The sequence below is a fragment of the Pelophylax lessonae genome, assembly GCF_965119305.1.
Source record: "Pelophylax lessonae genome assembly, chromosome: 10".
NCBI lineage: Eukaryota > Metazoa > Chordata > Amphibia > Anura > Ranidae > Pelophylax > Pelophylax lessonae.
In genome coordinates this window covers 55142655-55162073 of record NC_138777.1, presented here as the reverse complement: position 1 = coordinate 55162073, position 19419 = coordinate 55142655, and the positions used below count along the sequence as shown (strand labels likewise).

Sequence of the window (19419 nt, the reverse complement as noted above, 5' to 3'; positions counted from 1 at the left end):
ACTGGTGGAGGGCTGCAGTGATGGTTGACTTTCTACAACTTTCTCCCATCTCCTGACTGCATCTCTGGAGCTCAGCCACAGTGATCTTTGGGTTCTTCTTTACCTCTCTCACCAAGGCTCTTCTCCCCCGATAGCTCAGTTTGGCCGGACGGCCAGCTCTAGGAAGGGTTCTGGTCGTCCCAAACGTCTTCCATTTGAGGATTATGGAGGCCACTGTGCTCTTAGGAACCTTAAGTGCAGCAGAAATCTTTTTGTAACCTTGGCCAGATCTGTGCCTTGCCACAATTCTGTCTCTGAGCTCTTCAGGCAGTTCCTTTGACCTCATGATTCTCATTTGCTCTGACATGCATTGTGATCTGGAAGGTCTTATATAAACAGGTGTGTGGCTTTCCTAATCAAGTCCAATCAGTATAATCAAACACAGCTGGACTCAAATGAAGGTGTAGAACCATCTCAAGGATGATCAGAAGAAATGGAAAGCACCTGAGTTAAATATATGAGTGTCACAGCAAAGGGTCTGAATACTTAGGACCATGTGATATTTCAGTTTTTCTTTTTTAATAAATCTGCAACAATGTCAACAATTCTGTGTTTTTCTGTCAGTATGGGGTGCTATGTGTACATTCATGAGGAAGAAGAATGAACCTAAATGATTTTAGAAAATGGCTGCAATATAACAAAGAGTGAAAAATTTAAGGGGGTCTGAATACTTTCCGTACCCACTGTATGTATCGGCCTCTCCTGTCAGTCTGGAGGGGAGATGAGCGGCCATACAGCCAGCGCGTGCCTCTCTACACTACTTGATCACCAAGCAATGGCGGAGCGCGCTTCCTCTGATTGGCGGTGAAGGCGGTGATGTCATTCCCCGCGAGGGCGGAGCATCGCCATTCTTACTCTAGGTTGCCACGGAGACGGAGTGTTTTTCTTTCGCTGCCGGCATAGCGCCCTATAGCGGATTGATCGGAGATTACACATCGCTCACAGATCACAGCCACTGCTTCTTCGTCTTATCTATAGTTTGGACTAAGGAGAGATAGTAAGTAAAGTGTCATTAGTTCTGATGTAACCTTAGCGGTGAGGCCGGGTCCAATGTCGGGATGGGGGACCTGGACCCGGCTTGTGCTGAGAATGATCTGTCAGTGATTTTCTTCCTCTCCTCCTTTCTGCTTTGTAGGAAGAGAAATCACTTTTTCACACTGGAGATCAGAGCTGCCATTATAAATCAGGGGAGCCCCGAACAACCTACCTGACAGCCCCCCTCCTCCCCATTCAAACCTTCCCCCCCCCAATCCTATCTCCTAATTCACATCACCCCCAATCCCCCCTGCTAGCAGAAATCTACTCCCCCAAATTCCCCATCACAGCACAAAACCCCTCAATCACTTCTAGCACAACTCCCCTCGCCCAATCCCTCCTCCTAGAACATTCCCCCCCCCCCCCGCGGACCAATCCCCTCATCACTTCTACCACAACCCCCCAATCCCTACTCCTAGCACACATCCCCCCAGTCCCTCCCCCAGCACTAATCCCCCCATCACTTCTAGCACAACCCCCCAATACCTCCTCCTAGAACATTTCCCCCCAATCCCTCCCCCAACACCAATCCCCCCCCCATCACTTCTAGCACAACCCCCCAATCCCTTCTCCTATAACATTTCCCCCCCAATCCCTCCCCCAGCTCTAATCCCCCATCACTTCTAGCACAACCCTCCATCCCTCCTCTTAGCACATATCCCCCCAATCCCTCGCCCAACATCAATTCCCCCATCACTTCTAGCACAAACCCCCATCCCCAATCCCTACTCCTAGCACACTTCCCCCCAACCCCCCCCCCCCGCACGAATCCCCCCATCACTTCAAGCACAACCCCCCAATCCCTTCTCCTAGAACATATCCCCCCAATCCCTCCCCCAGTACCAATCCCCCATCACTTCCTCTTAGCACATTTCCCCCCCAGTCCCTCCCCCAGCACCGATCCCCCATCACTTATAGCACAACCCCCCTCCCCAATCCCTACTCCTAGCACATTTCCCCCTAATTCCTCTCCCATGCACAAATCCCCCCATCACTTCTAGCACAACCCCCCATCCCTCCTCTTAGCACATATCCTACCAATCCCTCGCCCAACACCAATCCCCCCATCACTTCTAGCACAACCCCCCCCCCCCCAAATCCCTGCTCCTAGAACATTTCCTACATTTCCTCCCCCAGTACCAATCCCCCCATCACTTCTAGCACAAACCCCAATCCCTTCTCCTAGAACATATCCCCCCAATCCCTCCCCCAGTACCAATCCCCCCCATCCCTCCTCCTAGCACATATCCCCCAATTCCTCCCCCAGCACCAATCCCCTCATCACTTCTAGCACACACCCCCCCCCCCCATCCCTTCTCCTAGCACAAATCCCTTTCCCAATTACTACCCTTAGCACATATCCCCCTCCCAATCTCACCTCACAGCACAAACCCCATCCCAATCTCTCCTTTTAGCAGAAATCCCCTGGCCAAACCCCTCCTCACAGCATCCACCCTCGCCCAATCCCTCCTCTCAGCACAAATCCCCCTCCCAATCCCTCCTCCTAATACAAATCCCCCCATCCACCCTCACAGCACAAATTACCCCCCAATACCTCCTCCTTGCATAAATCCCCTCATTCCCTCCTAGCACAAATCCCCCATCCCTCCTTCTAGCACAAATCCCCCCCAATCACTTCTAGCAAAAATCGCCCTCCCAATCCTTCCTCCCACCACAAATTGCCCAATCACTTTTTCTACCACAAATACTCCTTCCTCAGTTCCCCACTCAGCATAAATCCCTCCCCCAATCCATCCTGTCAGCACAAATCAAATCTCCCTCCCAATCCCTCCTGCCAGAACACCCCCCCAATCCCTCCTGCCAGCACAAACCCCTCCCTCCTCCTAGCACAAATCCCTCCCTCCTCCTAGTAAAAATCCCACCCAATTTCTCCTGCTAGAACACACCTCCCCCCCCCCATCCTTTTTTCGAGCACAAATCCCCCCCAATTCCTCACCAATAAACCTGACTATAGATTGTTTATATGTATTTGTATATTTTGTACTATTTTTCAAATATTTTCCGTGTTTGTGTTTTCTTTTTTTTAAATGAATAATTGAATGTCTATGTACTAATAAAACACTGCGACTTTTCCAATATAAAATACTATTTTTTGCGTTTGAATGAATATATGGCACAACTAAATCCTCTGCTGCCCAGGTGTGCTTAAACACCTTCCCTTTCCATGCCCGTGTTCCCCTACCCTTCACATTCCACTTGCACACCTGGACCCGATTTATTTGCTGCTTTACATATTGGGGGCAGTTTTTGCAGCCGACCTTTCCCCACACAAACTCTAAATCCACAGCCACCTCCAAATTACCCTTCTCCTAGCACAAATTCTTCCTCCATACCCAAATCTTCCCCCCAGCATAAATTCCCCCCCTCTTAGCAGAAATTCCCACCCTCTTCTAGCACAAACATTCCCCCCCATCTCTACTCAAACCCTACTCCTAGCACATATTCTCCCCATTCCTCCTTCTAGAAAATCCCCCTCCCCCTCACGTCATCCTGATTACACTTCTCACAGATAGCTGCCCATCTGCCTTTCTCCACAAAAATCCAAAGCATAAACTAATATTCCCCCCCAGTGTGATTACCGCCCCCTATCCACATTTCCTGCTGCTGGGAGATGAGCAGCCCTTGGAGGAGATAGGGGGCGATAATCAAACTGTGTGTGTGTACGGTCTGATGCCATCTCTCCACTCTGTCACTTCTCCTCTCACTGCTCCAGGATGCCGTTCCCTTTTCCCGATGCGGTGTAACGTTACAACACAGTACCCCGTGAATTCCCTACCCTCCGGACCTCTGAGCATGCGCAATGGTATCCTGCTCAGCTGTTCTATGACGTAGGTGCGACGTAGGTGCACCGGAAGTGACGAGGGTAGGGAATTTTCACGGGTATGGTTTTTTTCACGGAACACCGGCTCTGAGTGCGGGCGATGGTGGGGGGGAGATCAGTGGCCACTCAGGCATAAGTGGAAGTGGTACTGTGCAAATAGAAAAAATAAAAAAACTACTGGTCTAAGGGACTTAATTAGGGTCCCAATCTACTTGTCCTGATAAAAAAAGAAATTTTAGTCAAAACTGTATTTCAATCTGAGGTGCTTTTAGGAATGTCTGAGGCTTTTAAAAACAAAGGGGCTTTTTGTCGACAAACTTTTCTTTTTGAAAATTCTCTTTATTGCTTTTTGGCAAAAAATATTAAATATAAAACAGAGCCTATATGGCATACCCAGGCTCAATACATACACATAAAAAACAACAAGATAAAACATAACAACAGTAGTGCCTAAAATGGCACCTAAGCACTTTACCACCGGAGGATTTTCCTGCTTTACGTCCAGGCCACTTTTTTCAACTTGGCACTGCGCGACTTTAACTGACAATTGCGCGGTCATGCAACACCGTACCCAAACAAAATTTATGTCCTTTTTTTCCCACAAACAGAGCTTCCTTTTGCTGGTATTTGATCACCTCTGCGCTTTTAATTTTTTGAAAAAAAAGAGTGAAAATCTTGCGAAAAATTTGACATTTTCTACTTTGACAGTTAAAAAATATCCAATATATTCAATTTTTGTCATATATTTAGGCCAAAATGTATTTAGCTACATGTCTTTGACAAAAAAAATTCTCAATGAGCGTATTTTTAACCGCTTTAAGACCGGAAGATTTTACCCCATTCCTGACCAGGCTATATTTTGCGATTCGGCACTGCGTTACTTTAACGGAAAATTGCGCGGTCGTGCGACACTGCACCCAAATTAATTATATTAATAAATTTTAGGTCCTTTTTTCCCCACAAATAGAGCTTTCTTTTGGTGGTATTTGATCACCTGTGCGATTTTTAATTTTTGGAAAAAAGAGCGACAATTTTGAAAAAAAAAAACAATATTTTTTACATTCTGATATATAAAACATTCCCAAAAAAAATTTAAAAATCAAAATTTAACATTTTAGGCCAATTTGTTTTTTTCTACATATTTTTGGTAAAAAAAAATCACAATAAGCGTATTTTGATTGGTTTGCGCAAAAGTTATCGCGTTTACTAACTACGGGAAGGATTTGTCATTTTTAGTGTTTATTTTTTTTTACTAGCAATGGCGGCGATCTGCGATTTTTTACGGGACTGCGACATTGCGGCGGACAGATCGGACCCATAACTGACATTTTTTACACATTTGGGGGGGACCAGTGACATTACTACAGTAATCAGTGCTATAAATATGCACTGTTACTGTAATAATGACACTGGCAGGGAAGGGGTTAATTTTATTGGTGATCAAGGGGTTAAATGTATGCCTCATGCTTACTAACGTGTGTGGGGGGAGGGGATTGTGTGACACAGACACAGATCGCAGGTTCAGCTATGCTGAATCCTGTAATCTGTCCGTCTGTCACTTAGGAGATCCGCCCGCTTTGTTTACACAAGTAGGCGGATTTCCTCACTTGATCCCTGACGATTGGGGAAGAACGGCGGTGATCACCGCCTCTCCTCCCCTGGCCCGACTCCCGCTGTGTCTGAATACAGCGGGAGCGAGCCTCCGGCGCCGTGAGGGAGCGGTATCCAGCGACGTAGGTCTACGTTGCTGGACGATAACGAACCACTTTTCCGCAGTACCCTCCATGTGAGCGGTCAGCAAGTGGTTAAACTAGTAATACACTCGCTACCCTAGGTCTTTTATAGGACTTTGGTGTCCATTGCAAGGACTAGGAAAAGGTGGAAACCTCAGATCACTAGATGTCAAGCCAAACATGGTCCCCGTAATTGCTCTTGCACTTTGCGCCCACCGGAACACTGAAGAAGATATAGCTACTTAACTCGAAAGGTCTGGGTCCGGTTAGTAGAAGGGGTTTCAATCCAAATATCCCACACTTTGTGGAATTTTTTAGGGCCTGAAATGCATGCCTGAGCTGTAAATATATAAAGAAATAGACATTAGGAAGCTCAAACTGCTCTTTCAGCACATCAAAGGTCTTTAACCGCTTCCCACAAACTGACGTCCCTGTACTTTGGCTTACAGAAGTGCTTGTACCGGGATGATGGGTGCAGCTGCAGGCATCAGCCCAGTACGTTTTTTTAGAGCCGGCGGTCGGCTTTCAGAAGATACCAGCCGATGTGGCTAAATAGCCGCTCAGCCGTTATCCCAGCGAGCGGTGTTTTGGCTGCTTTTTCTTACCACACTTATTCCTTTGATCCTTTCTGCGATTATAAATATAATAAGTGATCGACACCTTTTTCTATATCAATATCAACCTTGTTGTATCTCTTGCATCAAAAGAATATTAACCACTTAACCCCCGGAGGATTTTCCTGCTCAAAGACCAGGCCCTATTTTGCGATTCGGCACTGCGTGATTTAACAGACAATTGCGCGGTTGTGCGGTGCTGTACCCAAATGAAATTGAAGTCCTGTTTTTCCCACAAATAGAGCTTTCTTTTGGTGGTATTTGATCACCTGTGCGATTTTTACTTTTCGCGCTATAAACAAAAAAAGAGTGACAATTCTGAAAAAAACAAACAAATATTTTTTACTTTCTGCTATGAAACATTCCCAATAAAAAATAAATAAATAAAAAATCTATTTTTTTTTTCTCAGTTTTGCACAATATGTATTCCCAAAATTACCAAAGTCCCAATAAATGTATTTTGATTGGTTTTTTTTTGCAAAAGTTATCACGTCTACAAACTAGGGGATAGATTTTTGTCATTTTTATTTTTTTTTACTAGTAATGGCGGTGACCAGCGATTTTTAGCAGGACTGCGACATTGTGGCAGACAGATCGGACACCTGACACTTTTGAGGGGACCAGTGACACTAATACAGTAATCAGTGCTAAAAATATGCACTGTTACTGTAATGATGACACTGGCAGAGAAGGGGTTAACACCCGGGGGGCGATCAAAGGGTTAAGTGTGTCCCTAGGGGATACTTTCTAACTGTATGGGGGATTGACTCACTGGATGAACACAGAGACCTGTGTTCCTAAATAGGAAGAACACGGGATCCCTGTGTTTATCTCTGACAGAACAGCGGTCTGCAACGTTTACATCGGCAGGGCGCTGTTCTGTCTCCATGGGGAGCGATCGCGGATGGCCGGCGGACATGGCGTCCACGTGACCCGCTCCCCCTCTGGCCAATCGGTGCGCGTGCATGCTTCCGGCAGCGTGTGCGTGCCCTCACTATCTATTACACGAAGGAACGTACAAGTATGTCATTTTGTGTATTAGAGCCAACCTAAAACTACGGCGGCTGGTCAGCAAGTGGTTAAGTTTCCACCTGAGCAGATTTGATCTAGGTATTTAATGCCCTTAACTGCCCAGACCTGGGGGTCAGGTATTGAGGCAAATTCCGGGAGTTCCGGTTTCAGCCACAATGGAGTATATGGAGAAATGTGCACAGGGGGAACAGGTCCCTCCGCTCGGGTTACTGACCAAGCCCTTAGGGCAGCTTTCATTGCAATTGTCAAGGGAAGGTGTGCATGTGGACCTTTGTACAAAAGATTTTTAGGCGCCTCATACAGGATGCCTCCAAGGCCACAGTGGCATTGGAGTCATCCGCTATCAGCCAATTATGGGCGTGCATCATCATAGCCGCCAAAAAAATGCTATAAAGATCAGCACATGCCGACCCAACCTGCAGCCAGCGTCGTTGTAACATTGCTCATTTAAACCTCGGTTATTGAGAACCCCAAAGAAAATACCTCAAACTGGAGATAAGTGGCTTAAAATATTTCCTGGAGATCCATACAGGGGAATGTTGTAACTGAAAGAAACCCAGGTAGTAATTTTATCCTAAATAGATTAATGCTGCCCACTAAAGACAGCTAGAGGTTGGCCTAGGCCTTTAATTTGATCTTCATGTTTCTCAGTAGAGGGACTAGATTCAATTCACAATAATCTGAGGAGAGTGGAGAAATCACTATGCCTAGATACCGAATTCTATCTGTTCAGTAGATTGGGATCAGCCATTCAACCAGCATCAGGGCCAATGGGCAGTATTTGTGATTTCCCCAGTTAACCTTCAAACCAGAAAACTTAGATAAGTTTGAAAGAATATGTAGAGCCTCCTTAAGAGAGGGCCCGGGTCATTTAAAAATAGTATGAGGTCATCCGCATACATGGCCACTTTTTCCAGTATAGTTCCCACTCAGATACCAGCTACCATAGTAGCACACTTCAAGGTCATTACCACTGGTTCCATCACCACTGCAAATAATGCAGAAGACAACAGGCAGCACTGCCTTGTACCCCCTCCCGACTCTAAAGGGTTTCCGAGAGCTTGCCTCCCACCTTATCATGGGCCGTTTGATATAAATATAGAAGCTTCACCCATTTTAGGAACTCTGAATCAAAACCCATGGTCTCGAGCACAGTGAACATGTAAGGCCAGGCCACAGAATCGAAAGCCTTCTCAATGTCAAGTGAGGCCAAGACTCTCGAGCTAGAGTCGACCGAGGGCAATTGTAGATTGGTGAATACCCTAGGTATATTGATAGAAAAACATGAGAAAAAGAGCAATTTGAGGTGCCGAATCTAAAAGTGCTAGTGCTGAATAAATAGATGAATAAATAATTAAAAAAATGATTCAAGCATAAAAATATTAAATAATTCATTAATTCATAAAGTGCAAAAATTCATTGAGTGCACAAGCTGCATAACATACATTTTGCATAAAGTCAGTGAATCCATAAAGTGCAAAAAAATCTTCCAGTGAAAGTAATCCACCACAAAAGTGACAAAAGGTGCTGAACAAATCTTCTTGCTTAAAAAGTGCTTGTGCTTAAATTTTCCTTCACCCGTTAGTGTGAGGGTAACTACAAATCTGAGGGCCTCCAGGACCCAGCTCGCTCTAAAATTTGCAAATAGCCTCCTTAAGATGGATGGTATAATTTTGATGGGTGGCCTCCCTGGGCTCAGAGTAGACTATTATAAAATTTAAAAGTTCCACAATCGGCACATTCAGACAGCAAAAGGTAAATATGCCTGAACGCTGCTTGGGTTCAGCGTGCGTTCCAATGTGCGTTCCAACAGAGGGCGGAAGTGACGAACTGGAAGTAGTAGTTGGACCAACCTCAATGCATTTCGCGACACCGCGTCATCAGGACCCTACTAGCCAAAGAGTGCAGATCAAGGTGTGTGGCAGAAGCCAAATTTAAAGAGGAGACAGAAGAGTGCATTTGATATGTGACAGAACGGAGCTGGAACTAAACAGGAAGCATCAGCTCCATTCTGTCATCTAAGCTGACACAGACAGCTAGGATATCGCCCGGGTGTCAGACATCTGCAGCTCGCATGCCAGAGACTTGGGATGTCTGGCTATATGTCATACCCAGACACATATAACACTGAGAATCGTCAAATTTCGGGATTGGGATCGTGAAGGGGGGGGGGGGGGTGAATCGAGATTGCGATTATCATATGATTAATCGTGCAGCTCTAGCTACAGTGTTACATGACCAAGGTATTCCCAAAGTGTCCAGGCCTGAAAAGTATCAGGTGGTGTGAGGTGTGTGATGTCACAGGGGGCTGCAGACCAGTTAAAACTGGATTGCCAGTGGTTTCAAGTCATTCCTGCACTGGGAGCTGACCAAGTCACATCATCATATTGTGTTTCCTGCAATTGACTGCGATTATTAGCATTTTTATTTGAATATATTGCTATTATCATTCTAACATTGTTTATATTACTATTATTACAGATATAAACAACCTCACACCAAAACGGCAGTTGGTCGCTAGCTGTACTACTAGGAGAACTACCAACAACCTAAAAAAATGGATCAGGACTCCTTCAACTGGGGATCAGTGGACCCTTTTCTCCTTCTGAATTGCGCCTCTTCACACTCCACCGGGAAGGAGAGGGAGAAGGACATCATGGTGGCTGTGAACCATCTGCAGGGAGGAAAGGCTGGGAAGACTGAGGCCATTGGACAACTGTTGGACTTGGCTACAACCTTCTCTATGGCGCCTATCTTCCATTATCCAGTGAGGTTCCCAAAGACATCCGGGAAGAAAAAGGCTGAAGATGGACAAGCCACCAAAGTCAAGAGGAGGGACGGTACCATCAGCTCCCCAACCCAGGAGCCTTCCACCAGCAACCAGAGACGCTCTTCCCGAGCGAACAAAGGAGCTAAATACAAAGAGCTGGTGTCTGAAGGTCTCCTGGAGGCCTTTAAATTCAAAGATCACAAAAGGAAGGCAGCACAGAGCAACCCTCAAGGAGCCAAAAGACCCAAGGCTGAATGAGGTAAGTGATATCAGGTAAGTATGGCTTCTTATGTTTAAAGCCCATCCCTCTTACACATCCACTAGTTCAGGGATCCTCAAACTACAGCCCTCCAGCTGTTGCGGAACTACACATCCCATAAGGCGGTGTAAAACTCTGACATTCACAGACATGACTTGGCATGATGGGAATTGTAGTTCCTGAACAGCTGGAGGGCCATAGTTTGAAGACCCTTGCACTAGTTAATGGTCCATTTACATCCAGAGGGATCCTTGCAGGATTGCTTACTATGCCAATACAGAAGAAAAGGAGTCCCTTCATCCTGATTGAACCTCTACCTCTCAGGTGTGAACACTCCAGACTACTACAGAAAAGGAGTCACTTTATCCTGATCGAACCCTTTATCAGGTGAACACTCCAGACTACTACTACAGAAAAGGAGTCAATTCATCCTGATGGATCCTGCACCTCTCAGGTGAACACTCCAGACTACTACAAAAAAGGAGTCGCTTCATCCTGATTGAACCTCTACCTCTCAGGTGTGAACACTCCAGACTAATACTACAGAAAAGGAGTGGCTTCATCCTGATCGAACCTCTACCTCTCAGGTGAACACTCCAGACTACTACAGAAAAGGAGTCGCTTCATCCTGATTGAACCTCCACCTCTCAGGTGAACACTCCAGATTACTACTACAGAAAAGGAGTCAATTCTTCCTGATCGAACCCTTTATCAGGTGAACACTCCAGACTACTGCTACTGAAAAGGAGTCAATTCATCCTGATGGAACCTGCACCTCTCAGGTGAACACTCCAGATTACTACTACAGAAAAGGAGTCGCTGTATCCTGATTGAACCTCTACCTCTCAGGTGAACACTCCAGATTACTACTACAGAAAAGGGGGTCGCTTCATCCTGATCGGTCCTCCACCTCTCAGGTGAACACTCCAGACTACTACTACTACAGAAAAGGAGTCGCTTCATCCTGATTGAACCTCCACCTCTCAGGTGAACACTCCAGGTCAGACTACAAAATGTAGCAACAACTCAAAATATCAATAGCAAAAAATCAGACATTATATAAAATGACACACTTGTCAAAAAAAGGTGAACTAACACCCAACATCCTCCACACTGCTGTGGGTGATGAGCTGCCAGTGCTCACTCAGCTGGTGTAGCGGTCTGGGGATTTGAAATCCTCTCTCTTCTTTCACTTTTTATGTAGTACTTCTAAGATGGATCAGAGCAGTTCCAATTGGTCAAAGCAGTTACATGCCAGCACTGACCAATCAGAATCACTCTGATCTGTCCCAGAAGCCCTGCAGAAAGGAGGGAAAGATGAGCGGAGATTTCAAATCCGTTGCACCGGCTGCTTGAGCAATGACAGCTAATAACTGTTGAGGCAATTGCAGGGGGTGTGGTGGGGGGGGGGGGGTTGGGGGTATTTTGTAGGGAGTTAGTTTACATTTTAAATTTTATCCTGAATTGGTTCAATTTTTTTAAACCATAATTTAGTGTCACTTCATTCATGTCTTACAAAAAAGGAGCGTGATTGGCCGGCTATAAGGAGAGGAGGAGGCCGGATTTTTTTTTTTACACTAAACATTATCCTTATTTTTTAGTAAACATCCATACACGTATATTAGTTAATGGCAGTCCTACACCCCTCCTTTTTCCCCTCACGTCTGGAAAAAGCAGTGCACGTTAGTTGCAGTCATTTACAATGCAAAGCCACAGCCCAAAGCCTTTACCCTTGGAAGACAACATAGGCAGATATGGTATCGTATACCAATAAAATATTTTTTAGCCATTTTCTGCCTTCAAAAACCTATCGCCCAGAGCTATCTGAGGACCAGAGTTTAAAGTCTCACCTGTGCCTAATTAATTGCTGGCGGAAAATAAGGAATGTCTTTTTATTTACCCAAATCCACATCACTGCAGTCCCAAGGGTTCTCCCCCCTTCCATTTACATCCAGAGGGATCCTTGCAGGATTGCTTACTATGCCAATACAGAAGAAAAGGAGTCCTTTCATCCTGATCAAACCTCCACCTCTCAGGTGAACACTCCACACTACTACTACAGAAAAGGAGTCGCTTCATCCTGATCGAACCTCCACTTCTCAGGTGAACACTCCAGACTACTACAGAAGAGGAGTCGCTTCATCCTGATCGAACCTCCACCTCTCAGGTGTGAACACTCCAGATTACTACTACTACAGAAAAGGAGTCACTTCATCCTGATCGAACCTCCACCTCTCAGGTGTGAACACTCCAGATTACTACTACTACAGAAAAGGAGTTGCTTCATCCTGATCGAACCTCTACCTCTCAGGTGAACACTTCACACTACTACTACAGAAAAGGAGTCACTTCATCCTGATTGAACCTCCACCTCTCAGGTGAACACTCCAGACTACTACTACTACAGAAAAGGAGTCGCTTCATCCTGATCGAACCTCCACCTCTCAGGTGAACACTCCAGACTACTACTACAGAAAAGGAGTCGCTTCATCCTGATCGAACCTCTACCTCTCAGGTGAACACTCCAGACTACTACTACAGAAAAGGAGTCGCTTCATCCTGATTGAACCTCTACATCTCAGGTGAACACTCCAGACTACTAAAGAAAAGGAGTCGCTTCATCCGTTCATATTGCTATTATCATACTAACATTGTTTATATTACTTTTTATATTATTATATATTTTATATTACTATTAGTACAGATATAAACAACCTCACACCAAAACGGCAGTTGGTCGCTAGCTGTACTACTAGGAGAACTACCAACAACCTAAAAAAAATGGATCAGGACTCCTTCAACTGTGGATCAGTGGACCCTTTTCTCCTTCTGAATTGCGCTTCTTCACACTCCGCCGGGAAGGAGAGAGAGAAGGACATCATGGTGGCTGTGAACCATCTGCAGGGAGGAAAAGCTGGGAAGACTGAGGCCCTTGGACAACTGTTGGACTTGGCTAAAACCTTCTCTATGGCGCCCATCTTCCATTATCCAGTGAAGTTCCCAAAGACATCCGGGAAGAAAAAGGCTGAAGATGGACAAGCCACCAAAGCCAAGAGGAGGGACGTTACCATCAGCTCCCCAACCCAGGAGCCTTCCACCAGCAACCAGAGACGCTCTTCCCGAGCGAACAAAGGAGCTAAATACAAAGAGCTGGTGTCTGAAGGTCTCCTGGAGGCCTTTAAATTCAAAGATCACAAAAGGAAGGCAGCACAGAGCAACCCTCAAGGAGCCAAAAGACCCAAGGCTGAATGAGGTAAGTGATATCAGGTAAGTATGGCTTCTTATGTTTAAAGCCCATCCCTCTTACACATCCACTAGTTAATGGTCCATTTACATCCAGAGGGATCCTTGCAGGATTGCTTACTATGCCAATACAGAAGAAAAGGAGTCCCTTCTTCCTGATTGAACCTCCGCCTCTCAGGTGAACACTCTACACTACTACTAAAGAAAAGGAGTCGCTTCATCCTGATTGAGCCTCTACCTCTCAGGTGTGAACACTCCAGACTACTACAGAAAAGGAGTCGCTTCATCCTGATCGAACCTCTACATCTCAGGTGAACACTCCAGACTACTAAAGAAAAGGAGTCGCTTCATCCGTTCATATTGCTATTGTCATACTAACATTGTTTATATTACTTTTTATATTATTATATATTTTATATTACTATTAGTACAGATATAAACAACCTCACACCAAAACGGCAGTTGGTCGCTAGCTGTACTACTAGGAGAACTACCAACAACCTAAAAAAAATGGATCAGGACTCCTTCAACTGTGGATCAGTGGACCCTTTTCTCCTTCTGAATTGCGCCTCTTCACACTCCGCCGGAAAGGAGAGAGAGAAGGACATCATGGTGGCTGTGAACCATCTGCAGGGAGGAAAAGCTGGGAAGACTGAGGCCCTTGGACAACCGTTGGACTTGGCTAAAACCTTCTCTATGGCGCCCATCTTCCATTATCCAGTGAGGTTCCCAAAGACATCCGGGAAGAAAAAGGCTGAAGATGGACAAGCCACCAAAGCCAAGAGGAGGGACGTTACCATCAGCTCCCCAACCCAGGAGCCTTCCACCAGCAACCAGAGACGCTCTTCCCGAGCGAACAAAGGAGCTAAATACAAAGAGCTGGTGTCTGAAGGTCTCCTGGAGGCCTTTAAATTCAAAGATCACAAAAGGAAGGCAGCACAGAGCAACCCTCAAGGAGCCAAAAGACCCAAGGCTGAATGAGGTAAGTGATATCAGGTAAGTATGGCTTCTTATGTTTAAAGCCCATCCCTCTTACACATCCACTAGTTAATGGTCCATTTACATCCAGAGGGATCCTTGCAGGATTGCTTACTATGCCAATACAGAAGAAAAGGAGTCCCTTCTTCCTGATTGAACCTCCACCTCTCAGGTGAACACTCTACACTACTACTAAAGAAAAGGAGTCGCTTCATCCTGATTGAGCCTCTACCTCTCAGGTGTGAACACTCCAGACTACAAAATGTAGCAACAGCTCAAAATATCAATAGCAAAAAATCAGACATTATATAAAATGACACACTTGTCAAAAAAAGTGAACTAACCCAACATCCTCCACACTGCTGTGGGTGATGGGCTACCAGTGCTCACTCAGCTGGTGTAGCGGTCCGGGGATTTGAAATCCTCTCTCTTCTTTCCCTTTTTATGTAGTACTTCTAAGATGGATCAGAGCAGTTCCAATTGGTCAAAGCAGTTACGTGCCAGCACTGACCAATCAGAATCACTCTGATCTGCCCCAGAAGCCCTGCAGAAAGAAAAGAAAGATGAGCGGGGATTTCAAATCCGTTGCACCGGCTGCTTGGGCAATGACAGCTAATAACCCTTGAGGCAATTGCAGGGGGTGTGGTGGTGGGGGGGGGTATTTTGTAGGGATTTAGTTTACATTTTAAATTTAATCCTGAATTGGATCAATTTTTTTTAAACCAGAATTTTGTGTCACTTCATTCACATCTTACAAAAAAGGAGCGTGATTGGCCGGCTATAAGGGGTGGAGGAGGCTGGACTTTTTTTTTTACACTAAACATTATTCTTATTTTTTAGTAAACATCCATACACATATATTAGTTAATGGCCCTCCTACACCCCTCCTTTTTCCCCTCATGTCTGGAAAAAGCAGTGCCCGTTAGTTGCAGTCATTTACAATGCAAAGCCACAGCCCAAAGCCTTTACTCTTGGAAGACAACATAGATATGGTATCGTATACCAATAAAATATTTTTTAGCCATTTTCTGCCTTCCAAAACCAATAGCCAAAAACCCATCGTCCAGAGCTATCTGAGGACCAGAATTTAAAGTCTCACCTGCCCCTAATTAATTGCTGGCGGAAAATAAGAAATGTCTTTTTATTTACCCAAATCCACATCACTGCAGTCCCAAGGGTTCTCCCCCCTTCCATTTACATCCAGAGGGATCCTTGCAGGATTGCTTACTATGCCAATACAGAAGAAAAGGAGTCCCTTCATCCTGATACAACCTCCACCTCTCAGGTGAACACTCCACACTACTACTACAGAAAAGGAGTCACATCATCCTGATCGAACTCTACCTCTCAGGTGAACACTCCAGACTACAACTACAGAAAAGGAGTCACTTCGTCCTGATCAAATCTCTACCTCTCAGGTGAACACTCCACACTACTACTACAGAAAAGGAGTCACTTCATCCTGATTGAACCTCCACCTCTCAGGTGTGAACACTCCAGACTACTACAGAAAAGGAGTCGCTTCATCCTGATTGAACCCTTTATCAGGTGAACACTCCAGACTACTGCTACGGAAAAGGAGTCAATTCATCCTGATCGAACCCTTTAGCAGGTGAACACTCCAGACTACTGCTACTGAAAAGGAGTCAATTTATCCTGATGGAACCTGCACCTCTCAGGTGAGCACTCCAGATTACTACTACAGAAAAGGAGTCGCTTCATCCTGATCGAACCTCCACCTCTCAGGTTTGAACACTCCAGATTACTACTACAGAGAAGGAGACACTTCATCCTGATCGAACCTCTACCTCTCAGGTGAACACTCCAGACTACTACTAAAGGAGTTGCTTCATCCGTTCATATTGCTATTATCATACTAACATTGTTTATATTACTTTTTATATTATTATATATTTTATATTACTATTAGTACAGATATAAACAACCTCACACCAAAACGGCAGTTGGTCGCTAGCTGTACTACTAGGAGAACTACCAACAACCTAAAAAAAATGGATCAGGACTCCTTCAACTGTGGATCAGTGGACCCTTTTCTCCTTCTGAATTGCGCCTCTTCACACTCCGCCGGGAAGGAGAGAGAGAAGGACATCATGGTGGCTGTGAACCATCTGCAGGGAGGAAAGGCTGGGAAGACTGAGGCCCTTGGACAACTGTTGGACTTGGCTACAACCTTCTCTATGGCGCCCATCTTCCATTATCCAGTGAGGTTCCCAAAGACATCCGGAAAGAAAAAGGCTGAAGATGGACAAGCCACCAAATCCAAGAGGAGGGACGTTACCATCAGCTCCCCAACCCAGGAGCCTTCCACCAGCAACCAGAGACGCTCTTCCCGAGCGAACAAAGGAGCTAAATACAAAGAGCTGGTGTCTGAAGGTCTCCTGGAGGCCTTTAAATTCAAAGATCACAAAAGGAAGGCAGCACAGAGCAACCCTCAAGGAGCCAAAAGACCCAAGGCTGAATGAGGTAAGTGATATCAGGTAAGTATGGCTTCTTATGTTTAAAGCCCATCCCTCTTACACATCCACTAGTTAATGGTCCATTTACATCCAGAGGAATCCTTGCAGGATTGCTTACTATGCCAATACAGAAGAAAAGGAGTCCCTTCTTCCTGATTGAACCTCCACCTCTCAGGTGAACACTCTACACTACTACTAAAGAAAAGGAGTCCCTTCATCCTGATACAACCTCCACCTCTCAGGTGAACACTCCACACTACTACTACAGAAAAGGAGTCACATCATCCTGATCGAACTCTACCTCTCAGGTGAACACTCCAGACTACAACTACAGAAAAGGAGTCACTTCGTCCTGATCAAATCTCTACCTCTCAGGTGAACACTCCACACTACTACTACAGAAAAGGAGTCACTTCATCCTGATTGAACCTCCACCTCTCAGGTGTGAACACTCCAGACTACTACAGAAAAGGATTCGCTTCATCCTGATCGAACCCTTTATCAGGTGAACACTCCAGACTACTGCTACGGAAAAGGAGTCAATTCATCCTGATCGAACCCTTTAGCAGGTGAACACTCCAGACTACTGCTACTGAAAAGGAGTCAATTTATCCTGATGGAACCTGCACCTCTCAGGTGAACACTCCAGATTACTACTACAGAAAAGGAGTTGCTTCATCCTGATCGAACCTCTCAGGTGAACACTCCAGACTACTACTACAGAAAAGGAGTCACTTCATCCTGATTGAGCCTCTACCTCTCAGGTGTGAACACTCCAGACTACTACAGAAAAGGAGTCACTTTATCCTGATCGAACCCTTTATCAGGTGAGCACTCCAGACTACTACTCAGAAAAGGAGTCAATTCATCCTGATTGAACCTCCACCTCTCAGTTGAACACTCCAGACTACAAAATGTAGCAACAGCTCAAAATATCAATAGCAAAAAATGAGACATTATATAAAATGACACACTTGTCAAAAAAAGGTGAACTAACCCAACATCCTCCACACTGCTGTGGGTGATGGGCTGCCAGTGCTCACTCAGCTGGTGTAGCGGTCCGGGGATTTGAAATCCTCTCTCTTCTTTCCCTTTTTATGTAGTACTTCTAAGATGGATCAGAGCAGTTCCAATTGGTCAAAGCAGTTACGTGCCAGCACTGACCAATCAGAATCACTCTGATCTGCCCCAGAAGCCCTGCAGAAAGAAAAGAAAGATGAGCGGGGATTTCAAATCCGTTGCACCGGCTGCTTGGGCAATGACAGCTAATAACCCTTGAGGCAATTGCAGGGGGTGTGGTGGTGGGGGAGTATTTTGTAAGGAGTTAGTTTACATTTTAAATTTAATCCTGAATTGGATCAATTTTTTTTAAACCAGAATTTAGTGTTACTTCATTCAAGTCTTACAAAAAAGGAGCGTGATTGGCCGGCTATAAGGAGAGGAGGAGGCCGGACTTTTTTTTTTACACTAAACATTATCCTTATTTTTAAGTAAACATCCATACACATCCATTAGTAAATGGCCCTCCTACACCCCTCCTTTTTCCCCTCAAGTCTGGAAAAAGCAGTGCCCGTTAGTTGCAGTCATTTACAATGCAAAGCCACAGCCCAAAGCCTTTAGCCTTGGAAGACAACATAGCCAGATATAATATTGTATACCAATAAAATATTTTTTAGCCATTTTCTGCCTTCCAAAACCAATAGCCAAAAACCCATCACCCAGAGCTATCTGAGGACCAGAATTTAAAGTCTCACCTGCCCCTAAATTAATTGCTGGCAGAAAAGAAGAAATGTCTTTTTATTTACCCAAATCCACATCACTGCAGTCCCAAGGGTTCTCCCCCCTTCCATTTACATCCAGTGGGATCCTTGCAGGATTGCTTACTATGCCAATACAGAAGAAAAGGAGTCCCTTCATCCTGATACAACCTCCACCTCTCAGGTGAACACTCCACACTACTACTACAGAAAAGGAGTCACTTCATCCTGATTGAACCTCCACCTCTCAGGTGTGAACACTCCAGACTACTACAGAAAAGCAGTCGCTTCATCCTGATCGAACCCTTTATCAGGTGAACACTCCAGACTACTGCTACGGAAAAGGAGTCAATTCATCCTGATCGAACCCTTTAGCAGGTGAACACTCCAGACTACTGCTACTGAAAAGGAGTCAATTTATCCTGATGGAACCTGCACCTCTCAGGTGAACACTCCAGATTACTACTACAGAAAAGGAGTCGCTTCATCCTGATCGAACCTCCACCTCTCAGGTTTGAACACTCCAGATTACTACTACAGAAAAGGAGACACTTCATCCTGATCGAACCTCTACCTCTCAGGTGAACACTCCAGATCAGTGGACCCTTTTCTCCTTCTGAATTGCGCCTCTTCACACTCC

General features: G+C 45.3%; 1 protein-coding gene across 1 annotated transcript in view; it reads right to left on the bottom strand.

Annotated features, from left to right (window-relative positions):
• Positions 1-8436, bottom strand: part of CCDC73 (coiled-coil domain containing 73) — a gene marked incomplete at its 5' end in the record, with an annotated part of 225926 nt that extends 217490 nt beyond the window's left edge. The window contains one exon of the mRNA XM_082270483.1: positions 8368-8436. Within this exon, the coding sequence (XP_082126609.1) occupies positions 8368-8436 (69 nt within the window). The remainder of the gene's footprint in view (positions 1-8367) is intronic.
• Between the last annotated feature and the right edge of the window lie 10983 nt (positions 8437-19419).